The following is a 27241-nucleotide window of genomic DNA, read 5'->3' as shown; positions in this document are numbered from 1 at the left end:
AAAAAAAAGTGCGTCGGGTAAACCCTTTTCCAAATGAAAAAAAAAAGGCAAGATAAAAACTTTTAATTTAGAAAAACACCAACTTCCAAGAATGTTTAAGTTTTATTGTTCACAATATTTATTAGAAGAAGTAAGATTAACTCTATCAAAATCATTGTTGAAAGAAAAAAGTAGATTTGCAAAAAAAAAAAAAAAAATATATATATATATATATATATATATATATATATATATATATATATATATATATATATATATATAGTGTGTGTGTGTGTGTGTATATTCAAAGTCCTATTCTTCAAATTCCACAAAACGTTCAGTGGCCTACTCCAAGCTATTTGTCTGCACAATTTGGCCACAAATGAAAAAGAAACGTAGTAGTTAAATTTACCACAGTTGTCTCTTTCACTTTAGTTACTGTAGTAGTATTTAGTAGTAGCATTTTTTTTAAGACTTACACTCATCCTCGACTAATTTACCTAATCATTTGTGCTACGAGCATATGTATCAAATAATTTTGTTAACTAAGATTGGAAATATAAGCTTACACTAAGGTAGTAAATGAAATTCAAATATCTTCGAACTTAGAATCTCATAATTGTTACTCTTATCGTGTAAGCACTAGATCTTCCCAATTATGTTGTTGGTGAATAATTACACTTAAAAAAGACAAAATAATATATTTTCAGGTTGAGATGCGGATATCACGTGGATATCTCGCTTTCTTTAAGGAGACTCAAGCACACTGCAATGAAAACTTCACTAATCCAGCGGTAGTCTTTTTTAACTTGTCTATTCGCGTCGTATGACTCAAACAAATTCCGAATAAGTTGTTGAGTCCAAAGCTCCACCACTTGAAACACCTTCCTAATAAAGTAAAACTCTCTTTTTTATTTTAACCTTACTTTTTCCATGCACTCTATAATATTTTTTTCACACACCACATTATTAAAGGAAAACTCCTATTTATTGGTGTAAGAATTCTTAGTTGGATTAAATTAGAAGAAAATGGGGTAATAAATTCTGAGATCATGGAGAATATGAAGTATTGAATGATTGGTGTGTAATTAGTAGTAAAACATTAAAGAGTAGTTACAAAAGAGTTATGATCATTTTCTGCATCATGGAGTAGTGGGTTAAAAGGGAGTTATGACCCCTTCTCAAGATCATGAGGTAATGAAAATTAATAATTTTTCGAGGCATAATATAATTTTAATCTTTAAATATCACATAAAAATACACCAACATATGTCAACTAACATAAAAACAATATTGTTAGCCTTCATGCTTATTTATCAACAAAACACAACAATAGGCCTTCTTCCCTCACATTCGATTATCAGAATAAGTTAACCAGCTTAATGCTCAGCCAAATACTGAACATAGTTTCTAAATAAAAGATTTTCATGAAAAATATTCTACATCATTTAAACACACTGTAAAGAGGAGGCGAGGCTGAGATGGTTCGGACATATGAAGAAAAGAAGCACATAGGCACCATAGGAGGTGTGAGACAGTGAGAGATTGACTTTGGTGGATATGAGGAGAGATAGATGCAGACCAAAGAAGTATTAAGGAGAGGTGATTAAGTAGGATATGGCACAACTGGAGCTTACCAAAGACATAACCATTAATAGAAGGGTGTGAAGGTAAAAAAACAGAGTAAAAAGTTACTAGATAGTAGAGTGTTGTATGGTATCTTTTTATTCTTAGAATGCTATCACTTCCTACTTTTGATTCGCTTCGATTTTCTTAATATCTTGCTATTGTTATTGCTTGTTGTCACTGTTTTATTCATCTTCTCTTAGCCGAGGATCTAACGGAAATAATCTCTTTCCCCTCCAGGGTAAGGGTAAGGTATGCATACAGCCTACCCTCCCCATCCTCCCCATACTCCACCCGCGGGAATCCACGGGGTTTGTTGTTGTTGTGTTAAATACACCGTTAAACTAGTTCTTAATTGGCGTATAACTTTGTAATTCATTAAAACCTCTTCTGCTGGTAAGTCTTCAACACCGACACATCTTAGGTTCCGACGGCTAAAGCTTAAAAAAGGCCAAGAATGTTGAAGCAAAAGTTAATCAGGGGGCAAGTGCACTGACAGCCATTTAGAGATTAGCGAGTACTTACTTTGTCATGAACTTTAAATGAAAATTTTTAACTTCAGGACAAATTATGATATTTTTGTCCCGAAAAACTGAACCGAAAAACTAAAATTCAGGACGCATTGTCTAATTACTAATAGCAGCCGCTACATGTCATTTAATTTCTACGTTAATCAGGCAGCACAAACTGTATCTCACAAAGCCCGTTCAACTATTGTCTGCATTGACCAAATCATTGATGCAATGTTCTTCAATATTCATAGTACACAACATCAAGCATCACTGTTACTAACAATGAAAATGTGAACATGTGATGTATGAAGAGAGACCATTAGCTAACTTAAACTTTCATGATTTATTGCACTAACAAGAACCACGAGAAATGAGATACATTATTAAACTTAATCCTGCTCAACCAGCTTCTTCAGCATTTTTGTTCACTTCACTTCTTCTGGTTTCTCAACAAAAGTCTTCCTCAGCCAGTCCCATGGCTGCTTATATATGAAAATAATGTAACACGGTCAGAGGTGTCATTAGATACATATGCCATCACAAAATCAAGTTTACATATCCAAACAGTACATTAATAAGAACGGACTTGCACAACCTAAAGGAAGTCCAGAAGTGCAAAGAAATAAAAGAACACCAAAAGACTAAATTAGCACTTGCTTCGCTCTCTACTCTCTAATTAAAGCTTATACATGAGATATCCAATTAAAGGACATCAAAACATTTAAATGAAAAAGTTACTTCAACAGATTCCATAGAATTCATCAAAAGTTTAGGAACCTTCCTTCTCATTACGTGCTTTACAAACCTCCAATCTAATATCTTAAAACAGCCACATTCATCAGTACACATATATTGCACATAAGATAATCTGAAAATGCAACTTTAAGTTTATAACACGTCATAGTTAAAAAAATGAAACTAATGTCATCATAAAAGCCAGAAGGAAAACCGATGGACAGGAAAATAAATGGACAAAAAACCTGCAACACAAAACGAAGTGACTAACAAAATGAATCCCCCATTTTCTTAAACTAGTAGGTCGGGTGCAATTATGACTATTTTTGGCCAATGTCACTAAGTTGACTCTTGGCTGATAGCAAAAGTAGGGAAAATGGGTACAAAAAAGAGTTATGGATTGTTCAGAGTGCAAAAAACTCTGGATAAAATTCTTCTCACCTATTTCCACATTTGGTGCACCTCTGTATTAATTCCTTATCCATTCCTATAGTCTTAAGTTAGAGGCAAGGAGATCGATAATTGAAACTCCCACAGGAAAGACCTAAAATACAGTCATTCCCATAGTTGTGTCCTACTTGCTGTTCCATACCCGCCCTAACAAGCTCCCACCCCTTCTCTAAGCCTTCCCAGAAAAGACCCTTCTACTAGGCCATAGATAATACAGTGATAAATTTGAGGATGAATAATTAGAAGAAAATTGATCTCTAGCACCATCCATATGCCGCTTTTACTACCTTGTTTTGCCATTTCGACTGTCCTCGTCCTGCCATTGGTGATGATTTAGTTTGCTCAAAAGAAAAAAAGTTGAATCAATGAAATTTACAACTATGTGTGTGTGTGTGTGTGTGTGTGTCTGATAAACTAGTGTCAACTGTATACTTGAGAGCAAAGTTGACCCCGTGGCATACCAAATGCTTTTTTTTTTTTGGATAACAATGGGGTACATACAAGTTTTGGCGCACTTCAATTGATCCTCCAAGTATTTGCTAGCCTATTAGCTTCCGCCAGTAGAGGTACCACTACCTCTACCCACCAAGACATAGGGAAATGGGACGAATTCACCTAATGTAACCTATGGTCAAATTAGATTCTTGATTCCTAAAGTTGTCACACAAGATTTTGGACTGCAAAGCTAACCTGCTCACCAAATGTTGTATTGCATAACTGGACGGATACCACATCACAACATTTATCAAAACAATAATTGCACATTTTGGATAACTGAACCAATCCAGAATACCTAATCCTTAAAAAATCGGGAAGGATTCAAATCCCAACATTTTCCTGTCAAACATACCAACTTTCCCTATATGGCATTAACTCTTAAGAGCTATGTTTGACGGTTTCAGTTCATTTCGGAAGTTAAACAACAAGGAAGGACAATGCAAGGACTTATAATTTTCGGAAAAGAGGTTAGTATAACTTTTAAAACACGAGAAAGAAATTGCAATAGCTTTTAGAAACATAGATACAAGATTAGTGCTATAAACATCAATCCATAAACTGCAAATGCCAGAACTCAAACTTCTACGAGTAACACATGTTCAAGAAATAGAACCCCGTGTTCACGTCCTTGAGGACCATAACTATTAATGCATAGGGGGCTCTAATGGACCATGCCTAAACCAGATCTAGAATCCCAAGAAAGAAAAAAATAGATCAAGTTGTGGAAATGTTGAACAAATCCCAAGAGTGCAAAGCGCCTCAAATATATCATAAAAGAAAAGGATGCTGAAAAATGTTGAACAAAAATGGGCATCATCATCAGATTAGTAAGTTGTAAGTATTTTTTTTATCTAATTACAATGGTTTGTAATCTTAATGCTAATCTAATTTTCAATTCAAGCGGATAGTGATCAGACAATGATTCCTAATTACTATTAGGATCACAAACCATGACAACTAAAAATAGCAGTATAAGATGCTTGACAGGAGATGCTCCGCTTCCATAATCATAATATCAGGCCTGGCTATCGAGCTGAGCTCGGGCTCTCTGCTCAAACGAAGCTTTTAAGTGGCAATCAAAGGTTCAGTTAAATCTTTATGATAACTGAATAAGCTCCTATGATCTAAATTAAAAATTCGAATTTGAATATAGTTTCTTCAAAAAAAAAAAGAAGTTGATATTCTATCAAAATTACAGTAGATGCAGTGGTATTCTTTATCCACTGACTTAAAAATCCTTGACCCACCTAGTTGCTTATACGATCTAAGGAGAATTACTCGACTGATTCATTATGTGACCGACAATTTGACTGTCAAAACTCTATATGGCATGGAATTAGATAAGGAAAAACAAGGAAAACATAAAATCAAAATTGAAGTACATACGAATAAGTCAGATTCCAAAATTCTTGAAAAAAAAAGTGAAAAAGGAAAGGACCTGGACGATCCAGAGGGCGGTGGTAGTGGCGGCAACACCCCAAGTAGCGGCGGCCTGTATATCGGTGGACTGAGGACGCAATTTGGGCCGCAGGAAGTTGAAGAGTCCGGTACTGGTCATCTTCGGCGTTGTTAATTTCTCCGTTCACTGTAACTGAAGAAAGCTAACGTCTCCGGTCGTTATATAGAACATTTCTTTATTTTTTCTTAAAATAAATAAAAATACGTGTTTCTTTACAATACCTTTCTAGAAAAATCTTAAGAAAATGGCCTCCAATCATAGTTTTGGGCTCCTCGTGATTGCCAAAATTTTGGGGCGAAATTTAAAAAATAATCAAATTTATAGATGGTAATTGAAAGATACCCACAGTTTCAAAATTTAATTATTTTTCATGTAAAGATAAATTTGAACAAAAATACTTTTCAAAATTCGAAAAATATTCAAGCATAATATACTGGAGTTCCAGCATAATATACTTGTCCAGCATAATATGCTGTAAGTTCATACACAGATGCTCCAATCTCCAGTATATTATGGTGAAACTTTCCGTATGTTGGAGTTCCAGCATAATATGCTAGAAGTTCATACACAGGTGTACCAATCTCCAATATATTATGTTGGAACTTTCTGTGTTGCAACAAAATAGTGGCTATTTTTCAATGACTTTGCAAACGCTGGCTATTTTTCAATTATCAGTCCGAAAATTGACTAGCGCGTGCTATTTTCACAAAATTTTGCTTAACCTATAGTTATAGTAATGGTTAGAATTTTTCCTAGCAACCCGTCAAGTTTTATGGCAAGTATTGGTGATCATCTATGAAAAATTTCGATGATTAGCTTTTGTGATAAATCCTAGTGATCACCGCATGAAAAGTTTCTGCAATTGCAAGAAGTGGTTCCAAAAATTATAGCCGAAGTCTATTTTCTTAATATTTTTGTTAACAAGGTCAAAATCTAAACAGCCGTACCGAATGATTCTATTTGTGCAAATTATGCAAATTACCCTTCAATAATCACTTCTAATTGAGTCTTCAACTGATTAAACATAGTAAGTTGTCTTAAGAAAATATATTCGAATATATAAAAACGTGTGTCACAATTGTTCACGCCCTAAGCATTCGAAACCTAATGATTGAATCCGTATATAAGATAAATTTATTTGCGATAGCTAACTATATTGAATACGTAATGATTTTTTTTACCTTTCGTTCATTCCAATTCCTTTCGTTATATTGACTAATATTCCACCATAAGGTATCAACAATTATAGAGAAAGTTACACAAAATCTCTTGTATCGTGACTTAGAGCCCTTTTGGCCAAATTGCCAAAAATTACTTATTTTGAAAAGTGTTTTTGTTCAAAAGTACTTTTTGAATAAATAATTTTGCAAAATAGTAGTTTGTGTTTGGCCAATTCATTTGAGTAGTGCTTTTTGCAAGCTCATTGTGTTTGACCAATCTTTCTAAAAAGTACTTTTAAGTATCAAATTACGAAAAAAGATAATAAAGGTTCGGCTTGCGGTTAGTATTATTTAAAAAAATATTTATTATAAAAGAATTAATTTAAAAATAAAACATAGAATTAAAATATAAATTAAAAATTCTAATCAATATAGGATATAGTTATTCTAAAGCAATAACATTGAGTATCTATTATTACGTATTGTTTACATGAAAAAATAAATATATCAAAATATATTATTCAATATAAATTAAAAATTTACTCTTAGTAATAGGAGAAGGAGAATAAAAATATGATTAAAATAAACAAGAGAAAAAGGTATAGTAGACAAAAATGAAAAGGAAAAGAAATAGAAAAATATTATATTAATGAGGAATAATTTAAAAAATATAAATTTATTGTAAGGTTATTTCTTGAACAAATTAATTTTTTGCTTCTGCTTCTTGGAAGAAACTAGAATTTATAGCTTCTTCCCAAAAAAAAAATACTTATGCTACTAATCAAAAGTAATTTTCCATCTTTGCTAAAAACCTCAAATTTCCAAAAAGTACTTTTTTGTCAAAAAAAATTAAATAAATTTGGCCTCCTAGCAGCTTGGCCAATCATTCTTTTAATTATGGTTATACCTTATATTTTATAGCGAAGATCATAAAGATATTAGCTTTTTAGTACTTTTTCATAATAATATAAGAGAATTAAGTGTCTAGTTTTAAAAATGACTTTGGCAAGTACGTGGGCTTCTTCGTCTTCCATAACAGGCCTACCAACAGGGATTTTCAATTCATCATTAACAACATGAACACTAAGTTGGTTGGTTGAAAAATAAAGATGTTAAACATGTGTGGCCGTACAACCTTGGCAAAGGCAAGCCTAAGAAGTATTCCCAACCATGTCATGCAATACATAAAATTGCCATCACACATTACCAATCAAATTGACATAATTCAAAGTAACTTTATATAGGGCACCACAACAGAAAAAAGAAAATGCACCTGATCAAATGGAATATTGTCATTAAACCAAAAAATATGGAGGGGGGGGGGGGAGGAGGGGGGATTGGCTTACAACAAGCTCAAATGAAAAATAAAGCCAACCTCGCTAGCCAGGCTTAGAGGTTGTACCAAAACACTCACATAGTGTGGGCTAGGGTCTTAACGGGGAAGCACTGCAGTGAAAGGTAGAGTAGGGCAAAAGAAGACTAGGACTTGGTAGTGTATTCAAGAGGGATGGAAGGTATGCATTAAAGCTTCTAGATGGATAGTCCATAAAGGGAATAAAGGCCTCATTTGTTTTTTTTAAAGATTAAGACGTTTGAATTTGAATACAAGTCTGAATAATAATATGTGTATTAAGATTAAGACATCTAAATCTGAATACACATCTTAAAGTTAAGATGTGTATTAAGATCTGAATACTAAATGATTAAGATTATTTATTTTTTAACATCTAAATATATAAAATTTACGTTTATTTGAAAATTAATAAACATAAAATTCAAATAAAATACTAATTAATCTAATATTCCATCACTAAAATATATAGCTTTTTAAAATATGATAGTTCTTGGTAGTGATGGCTAACAGTAGTGCTTGTAAATGCCGACTAAAAGCGGTGTTTGGTGGTATATTTGGTTGATGGTGATAGTTTAGGGTAGTAGCTAGTGGTGATTGGTAGTGGTCGCTATTATGATTGAGGATGGTGGTGGTGGGTGGTGATAGTTAATAATGGTGGGTGGTGATGGTGGTAGTTGTGATAGAGGAAGATGGTGGTGGGGGTGGTAATTTATAATGATGGGCAGTGCCAGCTATGGTTATTGATGAAGATGGGATGATTAGTTGTGGTAGTTGAGGTGGATGAGTATTGGTTGTCGTTGAGAATGATGGTGGTGGGAGTGGTGGGGATGGTGGGTGGTGGTAGTCGACAATGGTGGTGGTTATGCTTGAGGATTATGGTGGTGATGGTTGAGTATGGTGGTGGTTGATAATGGTAGGCAGTGACGACACTTAATAATGAATATGGATAATAGCATCTTAATGAAATTAAGTATTTGTTATAGATCGTAATGATACATACCTATTCAGACCCATTAAGTGGCTGTGAAGTAAAAAAACAAACACAAAATTAAGATTCATACTTTAAAAAGAAACGCACTTAATGTCTAAGATCTGAATGATTAAGATTCAGACCTACATTAAATGCAAATAAATGAGGCCAAAGTCAACTTCCTAGTTGATAAATTGGATCCCCAATATGCAACCACTAAGCTACATTCTACATGGCCCTTGGCATAACAATGATCTAACTTTAAAGATTAAATCCATTCACTCAAATGGGGAATGGAACCTCAATGCCATACAATACCCCATTCCCATGGATATAACCAATGTTATTTAGTCGACCTTCATCCCTACTACTATCAACACTGATGAAAATCTGGAACCTCACTAATAATGGGATTTTCAGCACAAAATCAGCCTACTACCTCATTAACTCTCAATTGGACCATAATAATGGTCACGATGACCACTTTAGTTGGATTTGGAAACTCAAAGTTTCAAATAAAATTAAAATGTTTACATGGCTAGTGTAACACAACAAGCTGCCAACTGGAAAATATCTAAGCAACATTGGCTTAAATGTCAGTCCCACATTTTCTTTGAATGCATCAATGCAAAACTTTCTGGTTGAAACTTGGGAACAAACCTGGAATAAGGTTAAAAGCATATCTTTCAATGACTCAATTGACTGGAAATTTCTTCTTCTGGAGCATCTGGCTCACTAGGAACAACATTTTTTTGGGGAAAAAAAATAAGAGAAACTACATCCCTATTGACAAAATAATTGCTAGAGCTACATAATACTACCATATTGCAGTGCATCACAGTGATAGAAAAAACACAACTACAATCTATATCAAATGGGATCCCCCACCAAGTGGCTCATACAAACTCAACACTGACTGAGCTGCATGTCCAAAAGTAGGAGTAATGGGGTTTGGGGGAGTTTTCAGAAACAATAGAGGGGACTGGGTATTAGGTTACATGAAGAGCATCTCACATACCACCAGTGTTGGGGCAGAACTACATGCCTGTTGGTAGGGCCTAAAAATAGCTCTTGAACAAAAATTCATACCCCCTAGAGATTAACATTGATTATGTACAAATTACTAATATGATAAAAGAGGAAAATCTTCATTATAATTCTATTATTTTTTATTGCAGGTCATCAAGGAGCAACTGAGAAATCCAGTACTAGGACATAGTTTCAGGGTGCAAAACCAGGTAGCGGACCTCCTTGCAAAAGAAGAAGCAAGAAAGGGAGTTTTGGGAATAACATAATTTTTGGCAATTCCTCCGATGTTTGTAAACAAGACAATGTGGGCAAACATCCTAGGAACTGTATTTGCAAGAAATGTTAAGGATTGTAATCCTAATGTAGTGTCAAACAATAACAATGAAACTAATGAGACCTTAGACTCTCAAACGATGTTGTAACCATTTTGAACCTCTTCGTGTATATATACACACACGAAGAGGAGTATCCAGTTCACCAAAAAACAAAAACAAATAACAATACTTATATCTACATACATTTTCACTATAATAACAAATTATCAATATTGAATTATAAAATAAATGTTTTCTTTCTTCTATTTTATCTAATGTACGACCACGAAATTTAAGAAATAAATACTTTTTAAAAGGCAAAATATATAGCTTATCCCCGGAACTTAGAATCAAATCTCTACGACACACCTTCTGAGCACGGGCAATCTTTTACACACCTAACCTTTTCAAAATGTGTTTAACACACACCAATTTTTTTCTTGAACAATTTTTTATTTGGAGACTGCATCCACATGCCAATCAAATTGCGACACATGTCATCACTCAACTTTAAATAAATATATATCTAAAATAAACCTTAATTGATTAAACTTTTTCCAACAAAAGATTATGTTACCTTCGCCCCCCTCCCATCAACTTCCTCCTCCTCCACCGTCTACCCTCTTCTCCAAGCCCCCTTTCCATCGATTTCCACCTCTAAGGCTTTAAGCCCTCCCCCTTGTATACTTTAAAAACACGAGCAATAGCTAGTAACAAGAATTCAACAAATACTTTCAGATGAAGAAATTACAAAACTTTATTATAACTCAAGAACATCAAACTGCGTAATATTTGTTTAAACTCAAAGATTGAAGACATAAATGGCATGTCCTGAAGATCTTAGTTCTGTGTTTAACTCAAACTACACTATTTTGTATAGAGAAGGTAAAGGCTTTCATGGCTACTATCAACAACTAGGTTAATTTGAGAAGAAAAAAAAGACAGGCTTCAATGGTGAATGTATGGTGTTTCTTGGCAGGTGGGTGTTAGTTAGGATGGTGGAGAAATTGCGGAGAAACGACGGTGGAAGGTGGGTGTTGGATTTGGCGGAGTATAGGCATTGAATTGGTTTTGGAAAATGAAAAAAAATAAAAAATAAAGAAAGAAAATAATTTTTTATTGTTCACGCGCCTTATTTTATTGGTAAAACACGCACTGGCCACGTCGGCAAGAAGGTATGTATTAGATAAACTTCAAATAGGTTGGGTGTGTAAAATGTTGTGCGTGATCAGAAAGTGTGTCATATGGATTTGACACTAAGTTTTGGGGACAAACTATGTATTTTGCCCTTTTTAAAACTTATGGTTTAAAACAAGTCATAAATATTTGTTTGATTATAAATCATCTTATTAATGGTAAAATAAAATTTTTTAAGTTAAATTATTTTTTAATATATAAAAATATTATTTTTATTGATTTGTTTTTTAAAAATGCATCACATTATTTTTCCGTTATTTTTTTCACAGTACGGGTTAAATGGTCTCCTTCTTCACAGTACGGGCAAGGGACAAAAGGCTGTCGTAGACCGCGAAGCACTAAAATATCAAGTTATCACTACAGTTCCCATTTATGCCGCGTATTGTGTGTGTGTGTGTGTGTGTAACAGAGTCGTTATTTTTCTGGTTCCGTCTCCTCGTCGGTGATCGGAGATCGGAGATCGGTGAGATTCTACAATGTTTAATTTCCTGAAAGGCGTCGTCAGCGGATCTGGAACAGGCCTCAAAGATCTGCCTTATAGTATCGGCGAACCTTATTCCTCTGCTTGGGGCTCTTGGGTTCACTACCGTGGCACCTCCAAGGTCGGATACACAGACATCATTTCGACGTAGTTTTGATTTATTTTCTGCTCCAAGTTGAAATAATGGTTTAGCTTTTATGTTTTCAATTTGCTACGATGATATGTGTTGTTTATTGTTGATAGTACAGTCAAACCTGTCTAAAATGATATCATTTTCCGGACATTTTTTGGCTGCTATAGCGAAATGTTGTTATAGAAAACACATAATATAAACATTAACATTAAAAATCGGATCCAAAAATAACTTAGTTGTTATAGTGAAATGTTGATGTCAAGATGGTTGTTATAGAGAGGTTTGACAATATCTTTATATATTGGAGCGTGTGATGAGGACTCGTAAATGCACTGGGATTTAAATTTTGCTACATTGTAAGAGATCTTTTAAGTAGTACATGGAAGCTTACTACTAGTTCAATTTTACTACATTGTAAGAGATCTTTTAAGTAGTGGAGTTTTGATCTCATGTTTTTTAACTCTTCACATTGAAGAGATTTTCACGTAAAAATTTGGTGTCTCTTGTGCGATTGATCTTTGCCATGCTATATTTATTGTTGGTGTGTGTACTGATAAATAAATGAACTTTCGGAGTAACTGAACCCCAAAAGCTAGCTCAAGCCCATCCCGTTAGACTCTGACACCACATCTGTAGCATGGATAATATAAAATGGGGGCCCATCATATGGCAAAATAATGATGAATTGGAATGTGTCTGGCTTTGATACAATAAAGAAATGGACCTCGAGCCTAACTCAACCGCAAAAGCTAACTCAAGAGGTGAAGATTGCTCAAGCCATATAAAGATATCTCCCATCCCATGAGAGTCCGATTTGGGACTTTGACATGTATTATGGCTGCCCATACCCGTTAGTGCTTGAGTTTGCTTGCTCCTCGTGATTCAAATAGATTGGCGAAGTTTAGGCTGGGAATTTTTTTCGTTGCTATCTTTACCGTGCATTTGTAGTGCTTGTTCTTCCTAACAGATCCAAAGCTCTTTCGTCTCGGACCATTTGCATGGATCTTCTTCCACTTCAGGTAGATATGGTTCTGTCGAATAAAAAAAAAACCCACTTCCTGTGTCTTTGCCATAAAGAGGAATGCCCTTCGTGAAGAAAGCAGCCAATCGAGGGAATCGAGAAATGAAGTGGTCCAAGTATAGAAAAAGTTCATGAGAAAGGAAGCTATGATAAGGATACCAAGGGATCATCCTCTCAATAGGATTGAAAGAAAGAATTCTCGTAGGAAGAACTTAGATGGTTTCTTGAAGCATCCTTTACTTCGTTGTACACAGTAGCAGTTTGCCAAGTGGTAGAATGAGGACCATCGGATCGGGGTGTGAAGGCTATAACATAGAGTTGGAGGCCTTTTTGGGACATCCAGAGAAGCCATCCCATTCAAGAAGCCCCTACTCTCATATACTATTCGTCTTGGTGATAGAGGCTCAAGATGATGGATAGAGTTGTAGTACAACTGTAGAAGACTATTTGAAGGGCTTTACAGTCAGTAGCAGGCAGGATAGTTCAAGTCTCACACTTTTTTGATGAAGAAGTTCAAGTCTCACACTTACTATTTGCAAATGATAGTCTAGTGTTTTTTTGATAATGAATCTCAATTAACATATTTGAGACAAGTGCTACTGCGTTTGCAAATAGTTTGCACTTTGCAGACTAAAGATCAATTTAAATAAGTGTGAAATTATCCAGGTGGGAGAGACTCACAACATTAAGCATAGGCTGCATAGCACAACTGTTCAATTGCAGTAGGTCACTTCCTATGACTGAGCTAAACTTGTCGCTAGGCATGTCATATAAATATTGCACATTTCATACAAAATTTCTCAATTCCTTGATTTCCTTATGGCCCATTTCATGCTTACTTAAATTTTCATAAATTTCCTATCATAAATAATTGAATGATGTGGTTTATGCAGTAGAATCCTTGCCATGGAACCACAAAATTAATCCTTATATGAACGGGATTGTGACTGTAATTTGCGGGATTCCATCTTAAACATTAAAATCGATAAACTGTAAGATGTATCATACACTTATTTAATGTAGACATCTTACCACTAGCTATGTGCCATTTTGGCCTTTTTTTCCCTTCAGTTTTCCAGTATGCAAATTAGTTGGTTGACATCAAGTAATTCATTTTGGCTTCTCTCTTCAAACAGGATGATGGGACTCCTGTGTCAATATTTGCTCTCTCAGGAAGTAACACAAATGATGGACATCTAGCTGCTGGACGAAACGGAGTAAAGAGACTTCGTACGGTAAGCTAATCATTGTTTGTAAATCAAGAGGTTGTAGTCAGAGTATTGCTTCTCATTTTTTAGCTTAAGGACATAGTTCGAACTAATTATTGGAGTCCTTCATGCTAACTTTTTCTTCTTTCGATATTTCAGGTTAGGCATCCAAATATTTTGTCATTTCTTCACAGCACTGAAGCTGAAAATTTTGATGGTTCTACTACTAAGGTTATCATCTATATTGTTACTGAACCTGTCATGCCACTCTCGGAAAAGCTTAAGGAATTAGGATTAAAAGGTACCCAAAGGTATGAATTTACCAAGGCTCATTGACTTCTTAACATTCTATTCTTAAGAAGATTGATTACGTGACTTACTTGAATTACAATAATGGTAGCATGATGTAATTTTTGAGCAGCTGCTGTGTCAAAATGTATAATCTTCAACTTTTATTGCCTATAATATTTCATAAGCTTCCAGAGGTTCAACCTGGAATTAATGTGCTTTCCTATTTATTTTCCAGAATTTGGTATCTATAGTCCATTATAAGGCATCAATTTTATTTTCTGAAGAACAGCCCCAAGACTTCAGTTTAGCAGTAAGAGCGCATCACGTGATGTGTGGATTAGGGTGCAACAAGCAGACCTGCAATAAATCCGACCATCACTAAAGAACTCTCATAGATTAAAACAAATAGAAAACAACTTTTGGAAAGGCCATTAGCTGAGATCTAAGATTCCTCACGTATAATAAATGCTGTTTGTCAAACACTGCATCTTGTCAGAACTCAAATTGTTCTTATCCCAAAAAATGATAGTGTGCAGGACGACTAGTTCCTGCAAATCCAACATTGCTAACTCATTGACTTGAATCAACAACATCTTAATAAAAGCCCCCTTTGCTAGAACTCATATGGAGCTTTCTTCCAAATAAAGACTTTGTAATGTATACTTTAGAAATCCAAAATTAACAACTTACATACTAAACAAATGATTAACACTTGACCTGAAATACAACTTGGCTGCATAAATCAAAAATCAAATTCAGTAGGATGACAAACTTTTTGTCAACCATAGTACTTGCATTTGGTGATTTCAAGTCAAGCTGTTAGAGAAAATAACATGTAGCTAAGCATAAAGGGGAATTGACCAACATATTAACCAACAAATTCGCAAACCTCACTTGGCCACTCAAGCATTAATTACCAGCCGAGTTTCTTTATCTTAAATTTAAAAATTAACTGCACCCAAATGAGGACTTTTTTAAATCACCAATGTAATTTTTTTTGATAAGTTTAAGCACAATCAGGTAAGAAGAGCAAAATTGTTACTCCCTCCGGTCCATAATAAGTGACTTTTTAGCCTTTGGCACACCCCTTAAGAAAATACGAACTCCTAGAGAAAAAAAGACGTATTCACTAAATTACCTTTAATTAATTGTTACCTTGACACATTGGGATATGTAAATAAGGACAAATTTTGGAAAAATAGAATTAATTCCTTCTTGATTATGTAAAAGGATACTTATTTTGGACCAAAATAAAGAGACAAAAGGTTCACTTATTATGGACCGCAGGGAGTACCTGGTAGAATGTTTCCACTCCCGTCTGCCTAATTTCTGTCATTGTGGTTGTTCGCTAGAAGTCGTGTATCCTGGAATCAACTCTCTTTCAGGCATAGAAGGATTGTTTCAATATAAAATTGGAGATTTGACGTAGTTATTTAGTTCTCCTCACTCCCCCCAAAATTGCTTCTTTCAGGAAAGGGCATCTCTTTACCATGTCATATCATGTTGATGAGTTGATCTATCTTGTTCTTGTTCTGCTTATTTTCCTTTGAAGGGACACTTTGAAAGGGTGGGTACACAATGTTGGTTTTGAAAAACATAATTCTAGTATTTCACGACCAGAATCTTGCCAAATAATTAAACCATTGTTGCAAAATTTCAGCTCTTGAAGGCTGAAGCTACTAGACAACTAAGAAAATTGAGCTTAACATTACCTGGTCATCAGGAAAAAACCGATGCAAAATTGCAAGCTAAAATATATTAAAAAAAAGCTTCAGAAGAACCTTGCAATTCGAGGACTAGAAAGAGTTTTTTGAGCCAGAATTCTATGATTAACCTCTCCCTTCCACCGACTTACTCCACAAGAACTATCCCTTTCCCCAGAAAACCATCCATTATTTACTATCCACTTTGTGAACTATGTAGCATGAGTAAGGGAGATATTGGGCCTGGGCATGGCATAATAGTAATATGGTAGAAGAGACAAGATACGATGAGGCAATGACAAATTAAATATTCATTAAAAGTTCCAATAAATGTCATTCCCTCTATCTCAAATTGAATTACTGGGCACACGTTCCTTTTCAACTTGGCAATTCCTTGGTGTATCTAGATATTACATTAGCGTCCTGTATCTGAAGCTATGCTGTAGTTTTCAGAACTTGTGTTTTAATCTCTACCTTATTTGATGATGGCAGGGACGAGTATTATGCCTGGGGTTTGCATCGAATAGCCAAAGCTGTGAGCTTCTTAAATAACGATTGCAAACTTGTAAGTATGCTTTTGATTAAATTTCATTTGTTCCCCTTGTTGAAGGAGTGCATCTATGGGAGCTACTTCCCGAGGAAGTGAAAGTTCTGATATTAGGATAAAAATAGAATTTTGTAGCAGAGATTTGTTTATTGATGCTTCTTATGAATATCTAAATGGTTGAGCTATATTGATTATTCACGTTGTACATAGAGGTTATGACTCATAAGTTGGATTATTAGCTTCATTATACATTCCTTGATGCATCCAAATGCTGAAGAGCTCTTCAAGCTTGGGCCAAGCATACCTCATGAAGTCTGAAATATTATTCTTTCATCCGTGGTGAAAGCTTCATCTAATTAAACTAGAGGTTGACTTGGATCTGATCCTCTGGACATAGTGATTAGGAGTAATTAATTGTATATATATGATGTAGTTGTTACTTTTTTCGTACTGGTAGCTTTTGAGCTCATTTAATTAATCTTCTTCTTGCAAACTTTACCGGATCACTCGAATATTTGATGGATTATTTTGAGTTGCATTTTTACTAGTGCAGGTTCATGGAAATGTTTGTCTGGCTAGTGTTGTTGTTACGCAAACTCTGGATTGGAAGTTGCACGCCTTTGATGTACTTTCTGAGTTTGATGGACAAAATGAATCTTCTGTTGGACCAATGCTGGTAAACTATGATTCTGAATTAAACATTCTTTTCACTTTTTATGCCATACCAAACCTCGTCTTTAACTCTGAATCACAGGGTGGGTAGCTACAGATTTTTTATTTGATCTTTGTAGATAGCATTCAAAGAAAAGATAGGAAAAATAGAAACGTAATATCTGTTTCTTCGAGCGTACAACATGATGAACTAATTATCCTTGAAAGTTTTTCTTTTAATTCCTCTTTTAGCAGAAGAACTGTATTTTCCTTCAGAGGATTTATATAGTCGAGTCAACAGATTTGGGATAGAAGTGCAGTTGATTGATTGGTTGATGCTATTCTCCAGTATCTCATGCTTCACTGTTGTTTTCATTTTTTCCTTCGTCACACAGCAATACAAGTTCATTGTTTGTGTTTATTTGTGTGCAGCAATATGATTGGCTTATTGGTGCACAATACAAATCCCAGGAACTGCTGAAGTCTGACTGGACGACAATCAGAAAATCTCCACCTTGGGCTACAGATTCTTGGGGTTTAGGTAAGTATTTTCTGATTAATTGTCATTATTATTGAATGGTAATAGAATGATAAGACTAAAAAGTTTTGGCTCTCTATTTTCTGAGGTTTTACTTTTCTGATATTGGAATATAGGTTGCAGTTAATCAGTTATGGACCTTACCATGTTACCAAGAGTGTAGAAAAAACTACAATGCTTTAACGTTCAACATTTCCTCGGCTAATGAAATGATTGCTTCTGCTGTACCTCCTTTCTTAGATATAGTCATTGTTATGATGCTTGACTATTTATTATGGAGTCACCATTTTCTGGATGCAAAATGGACATGAGAGCTTTTTGCTTATCTATCAAATGCTCTAGAGTTCTTAAATGTTCTTTTTCACCTGCAAATTAATCTTTTGATGCTGTGGAATTGCTAGGCTGTCTTATCTATGAACTGTTTTCTGGTACCAAGTTGAGCAAAACAGAGGAGCTGCGCAACACTGCTTCTATTCCAAAGGTATACTGCAAATTCATTGATTGATTTGCTTCTCTTTATAACCTGTCCGGTTATACTCTTCTTTTCGTCCAGTGCGTTTTGAAAAATTCATTTCATTTGCTATTGGCTTATTTTCCTGTCTCACAGTCTCTACTTCCAGATTATCAGCGTCTCTTGAGCTCTATGCCTGCTCGCAGGTTGAATTCATCAAAGCTTCTCGAAAATAATGGTAATATTTTTTCTTCGATTTTATTTTTTGTATCTTATTTATGTTCTCAAGCTGTCCAAGCTCCGTACATCATATGACTAATACTTTTCTCCTATTCTACTGTTAAACTGTTGTTTTCTCATTGAATTTAGTGATTGCGGGTATTAATTTCAATAAGTTCTAAGTCATTACTCATCTAGTAGCAGGTATGAGCTCAATGTATGTTTGAAAATGCATTTATCACCATCTGCCTGTGGTCCATGTTTCAATCCAAGGACTCAATGCTGATTTGGTTTTACTCTCCACATATAGCTAACCATTACTCATCTAGGATAATTCAGACAGCTTTTTAAAGCTGATCTATTAATGTGGTTTTTGCACTATTTTACGATTTTCTTATTCTTCCTTATCTTCCTACAACCCATGAACAAGAACAGGTCATTTTCTCTTGTTTCTTTTATGAACCAGTTTTTGTTGTTGTGACATATTCGAGTAAAAGAATGATTGCGGGATTCTGTAACACGCCAATCATGACAGTCTTAGCCTCCAATTGATCTCTACTCCATCGAAGATAATCATGTCAATTTTCTGTATTTTGCTTTTGTCATTGTTGGTTTAGTCTAATTTGGTATATTTACCCCTCACAATGGCTTTGCCTTCTATAACTTTATCTTACACCTGGTTGCATGCTAGTTTATTAATTTATATTGATGCCCCTCTTGCTTGGTGAATCAGGATGAGTCAAACAGGTAGCCTCTTGGCAGAACTAAATGAAAGCTGAATTACAACTTAGACATTCGTGTTTATATATACTAGCTTTAGAGTAAGTGTGTTGCACGTGCTAATAAACTAAAAATTACATACAAGAAGAATAAATTATGTAAAATAAAAATGGGCATTAAAATTGATGCGATATTCATTTTATTGTATTTTAAAAACGACAACAATAATGTTGTTATATTGACTCGTTTATTGAATTTAAAATAATTAAATATCTTTTAAACTTGCAACAACGAACAATTTAGTTAAGTTAATTATATTAATAATTATAGCTATTTTATTTTATGAGAATGTTGTGTTGATGTTAATAGTTATAGCTATTTTATTTAGGATTTGAGAATGAATAGATTTGTCCTATATATATATATATATATATATTTTTTTTTTTTAAATTTTTTTTTTTAATTTTTTTTTATTTTAAAAAAGCGGACAATGACAATATAAAGTCTAAAATTAATTAATATTCATCTATTCCAAAAGCATCTCTCTCTCTCTCTATATATATATATATATATATATATATATATATACAAATTATTTAAAATACATGTCGTCTTCTACTGTTGCATTATATACTAACTCTTCAAGGTTGCGTTTCAACCAATTTAACTTGTAATACTATATTATAACTTATTTTACTCTATTTTGGATATCCTTTACCGGCAACATTGTGCTTATGGAAATAAATTTATAAACCCTAAGAATCTATCAACTTGAAAAAATAATTTTACTTATATGATGAATTTGAATAAAAAAAACTAAATTGATTTTTTTTGCTAATTATCTAAATCAAGGACTTAATTATCTGTTCTAAATAATTTAGTTCTTGTCGATTATTGATAATCAATATGGAAACATGTAAATTTATAGTAACCGTAGCCAATTTCATGTGAAATTGCAACTCTACTTTAGACCCCAAAGCCTCACATGGCTCAAACTTCAAACAAGGAACGGGTGTTTTAAGGTAAAATTTATAAAATTTTATATGTTGCAAATTTCAAACAAGAAAACTATTTTTATAAGGAAATATTTAACAATTAAGATTTGTAGTTGATTTTGTTTTAAAGTCTTAAATATTCGAAAAATAATTAAATGACTATTTTGTCTAATGTGAACTCTATTTTAAAAGGGTAAAAAAGGCGAACGACCTTTCGCTAAGGGCCTTCGTGCTTTTAATATAGTGTGTGTGTGTGTGTATATATATATATATTTCCTTGTGTATATCTTACGTTCCCAAATTTTCTGTACCCTCCTTAGGGTTGTATGTCTTCTATGAACTTAAATCTATCTGAATCAGATCAAGCCATTTTGGCTCATCTTTGTGGAATTCATTATGTGGAGCTAATGCTTGAGTCCCTCTTATTATCTGATGGTGCTTTCGTTGCTCATTTTTCATGGCACATTCTTGCTTTTACTCTTCTTCTAGGATTTTCTAATTATCAGTTTGTCACCCTGGATTATCTAGTCTCGTTTCTTCTCTTTTTGCCTGACTTGAAGCAGTAGTATTTCTACTCTGTCCGAGATATGATTCACTTGCTGGATCTCACTAAAGGTGCTAATCATCCATTGGCAGAATATTTCCACAATAAGTTGGTGGAGACCATTCAATTCATGGAAATACTTAATCTTAAGGACAGTGTAGAAAAGGACACTTTCTTCCGTAAGCTTCCAAATCTTGCAGAGCAACTTCCTCGAGAAATCGTGCTGAAGAAGGTAAACCTTTTTTCTTCCATGAAAAATTTGAGTGTGTTAAATAAAGCAAATAGAAAAATTTACTCATAATAAATAAATAATTAATGGAGCAAATATAAAACTTCTCTTTGCAGTTACTTCCTCTGCTGGCTTCTGCATTAGAATTTGGTTCAGCTGCTGCTCCTGCTTTAACGGCGCTGTTGAAAGTGGGTTCTTGGCTTTCAACAGATGAGTTCAGTGTCAAGGTTGAACTTTTTTCTCGCTCTTCCCTTTTCCCAACATTACGTACTTTTTACATCCAGCGCAGTGATCACATCTTCTTTTTGGAGTTTAGTTTCTGTTTTAACTTATAATTTGAACTGTGTGCATCTATAATAGGTACTGCCTACGATCATAAGACTTTTTTCCTCCAATGATCGGGCTATCCGAGTTGGTCTTCTGCAGCACATTGATCAATATGGGGAGTCATTATCTGCACAAGTTGTTGAGCAGGTGTGAAAATATGAGATGAATTGTGGCTATTTTTTTTTCCGAGAGCACAATTGTTCTTACTTGAAGGGACACCCTTAATAAGTAAGAATTTCTTATCACTTTGATGGTCAAATTGCCTGACACAGTTTTTTGATCAGGTTTATGCTCATGTGGCTACTGGGTTCTCTGACACGTCTGCTTTTCTTCGGGAGTTGACACTTAAATCTATGCTTGTATTGGCTCCTAAGGTGCGTACATCCTGCATATTGGTCCTGCACTTTTGTTCTAACATATAAGCACAAATATCCAGTAAGTTGACATAGCTGTGCGGCGCTTAAATCTATACTTGAACTGGAACATGCCACTGTACTTATGTTTGACTTTCCTTATGGAAGTCTGATTACTGATGTTTTATATGCACTGGTATATTTCTTAGCATTTGCATGTTATGCTATAGTGCTTATAGTTTCTTAGATTGGACATCTATGAAGAATATCGTGCTTCATAGTGGTTGAGTAGTACCATATAGTGTTACTGTTAATTCCTAGTATCACGCTAACTAATGTATTTCCAAAATTTATTGCAGCTCTCACATCGCACGATATCGGGATCTTTGTTGAAATATCTCTCTAAACTACAGGTGTGAAGTGTACAGGGAAAACTACTACTCTTCGTTTCTATGCTTTAATTCTTTGCTTCATAGTGTTTGAAATATCTGTTGAAGCTACAGGCATGTGTCATACTGCAAAACTTATCCTTCTTGTCTAGGCTTATTTCTTTGCTTCTTAGTTTTTGCTCTTCTATTTGTGGCGTGTGTAGGTTGATGAAGAACCAGCAATTAGAACAAACACCACTATATTGCTTGGAAATATTGCCAGTTACCTTAATGAGGGAGTAAGGAACTGTGTCTTGATTCTCATACTGCTCCAGAATTAAAAAACGTGATAACGTTTCAAATGCCTGCTGGCTTTTTACTAATGAAAGAGTTTAAAATAGATCCTATCCTTCCCAAGATGTGTTTTACTTCTAACATGATAATTAATGGAATTTTCTGCCTGTAGACAAGGAAAAGGGTGCTAATAAATGCATTCACTGTTCGTGCCTTGCGTGATACATTTTCACCTGCCCGAGCAGCAGGTAGCACCATATATGCTTTGCATTCAACCTTTTTCTTTGACAAGCTAATGATAATATTCTTGAGTTTAATTTTTCCAGAGATTCTTTATTGTTCTTTTCCAGATTCCTTTGTTTGTCGCTGCTTTCTCTTCCCTTTTTTATCCTTGTTCCTCTCTCTGTAATAATGGATGTTAAATTTTAATATGGTGGCAGGTGTCATGGCTTTGTGCGCTACCAGCTCTTACTATGACGTGACTGAGATTGCAACCCGCATTTTACCTAATATAGTTGTACTTACCATTGATCCCGACAGGTATTCTTTTCTTAAATAGTTGCATTTACTGCTTTGTGGAAACTTGTCCTTGATAAGGACGTAAGATATCTGATTTCACATGGAATCTGTTTATGCTAATTTTAAGAACATTTCTTTCCGGGATTACTTTACAGCTATGCCTCAATCTCTAGTTGGGGTCAGCTATATGAATCATCACTATCCATTTTGTTGTGTTTGAACTCGTTTCTTTCCAATATTCAGAAAGTGCCACTTTCTGGGATTACTTTTGCTCTCATAAAAATTAAGAAGTTTTTAACCTTTGCTGTTACTGATACAATCACAGTTAAGGAGCTTGCATTAGCAAATAGATCAGTGTCAATGCACTTGAACTCCATGGCGTTGGTCCTCTGTGGTTTAGGTGAATTGAACTTTCGTGTTTGTAGTAGGCCTCATTTTTTTCTGATTGGTAATAGTAGGCCTCGGTTTAGGCTATTGGACCGCTGTGATTGCCGGAATCCTCATGGTTGATAGTTCGATGGATGCTTAGGCTGACAGATTCAGCTATCAAGCATTGCATGTTAATGGTTTCAAACATGATTAGTTCCATTGCTGTCTGGATAATTTATGTGCATTTCTATATTTTAAAATCTTTCAAAAAGTAAGAAATGCTTGTAGTTGTTAGAAACTTTAGGTTTTATTACTTTGTGGAGCCTATTGCTCGTCATAGTGCAAATGTCAAACTCAATTTACAGATAGAAGACTGAAGACTGTGGTAATCCAAATATCTGCCATTTGTACCGTTTGTTTGGAATCTTTTCCCTTCCAAAACTGGAATCCAAGATAGTGCATTTTGTTTGTTTGTCGGGGCTTTGTTCTTAGTTTCTGAATGCTTTTTTGTGTTTGAGTTGCTTTGTCGGATTAGATGTTATGCTTAGTTGGAAAAGTTGTTCTGATTATTTTCTGCGCATATATACTCTATCATCACTTGTTTCTTTTCAATGAACAGTGATGTTCAATCAAACGCATTCCAAGCAGTTGATCAGTTTTTGCAATTAGTCAAGCAGCACCATGAGAAGGTATTAATGTATTTTTTTTTAAAAAAAAATCACTTGCACATTAGATGTCCCAACTTTAGCCTTGGGTTGAAAAGCTTGCTTTTTCTGAAGCTGTGTCGGAGCTTGAGAAGAATTGTTTTCACCTCTTCATACAACTTGGGGATTATTTGGCATAACTGAAAAGAAGGAAAGAAAGCTTCTTTTCCACTTTGACATTATAAAACTTGGATGATATGTGGCATGACTATACTCTAGTCCTGTTAAAAGAAGCTGTGTCTTTCTTTCTTGTTAATTCATGTTACCGTAAACTGATGAGCGGGAAGTAGAGTTCTGCCACTTCTTGGGTGCCCTTCCCAGCTTATTAACTTTAAAATTAAGTAGCTTCTCATGAATTTTTCCGTATTTCGGAATACTCAACACACATTTTTGTTTCGGATTAGAAATGAACATTTACGTCCTTCGCTTTAGTTTGTATATATGTTGTGATGGACTGATTTGGAGCCATTAAGAATGAAGGAAATGCTTTTGTCGCATAAATATTTAACATTCAAAAGTTTCCATACGATTTTCTGGCTTTCAACATGCCATGTCATTCTTATAAGAGCATGCCTTTAATGGTAAAATGAAACATAAAAAATTAGAGTACCCAATTGTGGAAATGTGTCAATCTTTTCAGAACAGACCAAAAATGAAAGTTTCATATAAAATGGAACGTATGCCGGAGGGAGTATGCACTTTTTTCTGTTCATAGTTCACAACTGGGTGCACACCCTCTTATATATATATATATATATATATATATATATATATAAAAGAAAGATTCTTGAAACAGATAAAATATATTTACATACCAAATGTTTCCTTACAATTTTGTGGTTTTCAGCATGTCATGTAAGTATGACATGTGCTCTCAGTTGTGCTCTCTTGCCCTTCCCCTGTGAATTTTGTGCCCTCATTTGTGTTTTGTCCTCTCTAGACTAGCACTGGAGATACCAGCACTGCAAGCATGGGAACTTCTTCAATGCCTGGAAATGCGAGTTTGCTAGGGTATGTAAAGATTTGAGCAATTTTTATGTGGTCATTTTGCTGCTATTGTAAAATAATTGCTATACGTTGCATTTCGGCAAACAGCAGCAACATAATCATTTTTATCATCAGTTCCATTTAAAATTCGTCCGCTAAGCTTTATCCGAATTTGACTATAGTTATCTCAGAACTTCTGTTAACTTGTCATGATGTGAAAATTTAGAGGGTGTTAACAAAGCATTAAAATATTGCCACCTTTGAACTAATACTAAAGAATATTTTGAAGAATTGTTGAAGTATGTATGCGTTGTGATTATGGGAGCTATATCATTTACCCTTTTCATTCATCAGTTTTTCAAATTCCTTTAAGTTTTCAATAATATGGCCTGAATCTCATATTGCAGTTGGGCTATGAGCTCATTGACTCTTAAAGGCGGTAAATCCTCTGAGCAGAGTCCAAATGCTCCAGCTTGTTCAACTGTGCCTCCTACTTCTGCAGTCCCCGATGCTAGCTCAAGTATGCATCTTACAAGTTCATTTATTTTGCATTTTGCTTCAGGAGTTGGTTGATAATGAAAGATTATCTTCGTGTTGCTTTGTTCAAATATTGATCATATGCCTATGAGGATGAATTCATCTCCAACTTGATACTGGTTTCTCCAAATTATAAACATTTGCAGATAGTTCGGGTATAACACAAATTCATGTAAGTTCTAGCAACGATATGACAGATCAGCCTTTGCCAGTATCCCCAACATCAAATGATGGATGGGGAGAACTTGAAAATGGAATTCATGAAGGTCATGACAATGATAAAGATGGTTGGGATGACATCGAGCCCCACGAAGAGCCAAAACCATCTCCCGCTCTAGCAAATATCCAAGCTGCTCAAAGACGTCCGGTCTCTCAACCAAAACTGCAAGGTAATGATGATGTCTATTAAACTATGTGATCCAGTAGAGGCTTACGTTCTTGGACAGTAAGCAGGGAAGTCAGTTCAGTTACATGTATAGCTGAAAGACACACACACACACGCGCACACACAAAAAAAAAAATATCAAAATTAGACGAGGGTGATGAACAAGGAGATTCTATCACTGCTGGAACTCTTGATTGTATCTTCAGTGATATTGCCCATCAGAAACTCAGATTTAACTAAATCTCGAAATCCTCTTTTCCCCTTAAAGGAAAATGGAAATCCATTACAAGTAACAAACTTAGACAAAGAAAACCAGGAAAAAACTGGAAGCAGATTACTTGTGTGGCTATTAGATCAGGCTAATTTCTATATTGTTTTTCTTTTCCTGAGTCTTACGATATTTGCTTCAGTTACAGGTTTGCGAGGAAGCATCACACCAAAGGTAACCAAAAATGAAGACGATGACCTGTGGGGATCTGTACCTGCTTCTGCTCCTGCTCCAAGAACCAGTTCTCAGCCATCAAGCTCTAGAGCAAGTAGACCAGTTGACGATGATGACCCGTGGGGTGCCATAGCTGCCCCAGCTTCTTCATCGAAGCCTTTGAACGTGAAAAAAGGCGGAGCACTTGATGATAATGATCCTTGGGCTGCTATTGCAGCTCCTGTACCAACTGCTAAAGCCAGACCTTCAGTTGGCAGAGGCCGAGGAAACAAACCTACGGTTCCTAAATTGGGTGCCCAAAGAATAAACCGAACATCATCTGGAATGTAGATTACAAAATCAAAACTAGGCTCAACAGTGAAATAAGATTTCACTAGTCTTGTAAAATTTTCCCCTCATCATGTCAGTAAAAGTTCTAACTGAAATATAATTGAGAGTTGTATCTATATTCCCTTAGTCTGAACACTGTATTCTTTGCGCAAATTCATTGTTGCAATTCTTTGTAGTTCACGGAAGTCATTACATGCGATTTCAACTTGAATTAGCAAATTTTTGTATTATTTTTTATCAGTTGCAACGTACAGCAAGAGTGTATTAACAATACTCGAACAATATCAAGTTATCAACTAAATGTTAAAGTACCTTAAATTGGGGTGCTCATTGGATATTCAGGAAATACGAACTTTGGTATTACCAGTTGCTTTTAATATGAGATAATCGGATTTATAAGATTGACATTTGCTCAATCAAAAAAGTAATTTATTACCCTATTCTTTGGAAAGATAGTAGATGGGTTGGGTGTGGGAGTTTTTTTTTTTTTTGGGGGGGGGGGGGGGGGGAGTTGGGGGGGGGGGGGGGTGGGGGTAATGGAGGATTTTTTTTTTTGGGAGGGGGGGGGGGGGGGTGGGCATTCATGGATCTTGGCAATCAAACATGGAAAAA

General features: G+C 34.9%; 1 protein-coding gene and 1 long non-coding RNA gene across 3 annotated transcripts; one reads left to right on the top strand and one right to left on the bottom strand.

The window, feature by feature from the left end:
• Positions 1 to 2297: 2297 nt before the first annotated feature.
• LOC104112525 (uncharacterized) lies at positions 2298 to 5497 on the bottom strand. The gene is made up of 2 exons (XR_689997.4): positions 5239 to 5497; positions 2298 to 2596 (listed from the first exon to the last, which is right to left on the bottom strand). It is a non-coding gene; the product is annotated as an uncharacterized lncRNA (long non-coding RNA).
• Positions 5498 to 11583: 6086 nt separating this feature from the next.
• On the top strand, positions 11584 to 26848 carry LOC104087467 (uncharacterized). Of its 2 annotated transcripts, none has more exons than XM_009591944.4 (21): positions 11584 to 11885; positions 14055 to 14153; positions 14286 to 14437; positions 16613 to 16685; positions 17221 to 17343; positions 17751 to 17859; positions 18258 to 18337; positions 18464 to 18545; positions 20878 to 21017; positions 21131 to 21241; positions 21375 to 21488; positions 21626 to 21715; positions 22054 to 22107; positions 22287 to 22361; positions 22529 to 22604; positions 22797 to 22896; positions 23864 to 23933; positions 24889 to 24959; positions 25343 to 25455; positions 25619 to 25861; positions 26274 to 26848. In XM_009591944.4, exons 1-21 carry the CDS (start codon positions 11760 to 11762, stop codon positions 26627 to 26629), a joined length of 2457 nt encoding a protein of 818 aa, XP_009590239.1. In that variant the 5' UTR covers positions 11584 to 11759; the 3' UTR covers positions 26630 to 26848. The 2 variants fall into 2 exon arrangements, with proteins under 2 accessions (XP_009590239.1, XP_009590238.1); XM_009591943.4 differs by having other exon boundaries at positions 26268 to 26848.
• Positions 26849 to 27241: the final 393 nt, after the last annotated feature.

Source organism: Nicotiana tomentosiformis, chromosome 5, assembly GCF_000390325.3.
Source record: "Nicotiana tomentosiformis chromosome 5, ASM39032v3, whole genome shotgun sequence".
In the NCBI taxonomy this organism is placed as follows: domain Eukaryota; kingdom Viridiplantae; phylum Streptophyta; class Magnoliopsida; order Solanales; family Solanaceae; genus Nicotiana; species Nicotiana tomentosiformis.
The sequence above is the reverse complement of the archived record's forward strand: the minus strand, read 5'-3'. Positions and strand labels throughout refer to the sequence as shown.

Bases quoted from the DNA above. Each gene is read 5' to 3' on its own strand.
- LOC104087467 (XM_009591943.4), top strand. From the start codon at position 11,760: ATGTTTAATTTCCTGAAAGGCGTCGTCAGCGGATCTGGAACAGGCCTC. The intron at 11,886-14,054 runs GTCGGATACACA...CTCTTCAAACAG, and splicing joins ACTACCGTGGCACCTCCAAG to GATGATGGGACTCCTGTGTC. The intron at 22,897-23,863 runs GTATTCTTTTCT...TTCAATGAACAG, and splicing joins CTTACCATTGATCCCGACAG to TGATGTTCAATCAAACGCAT.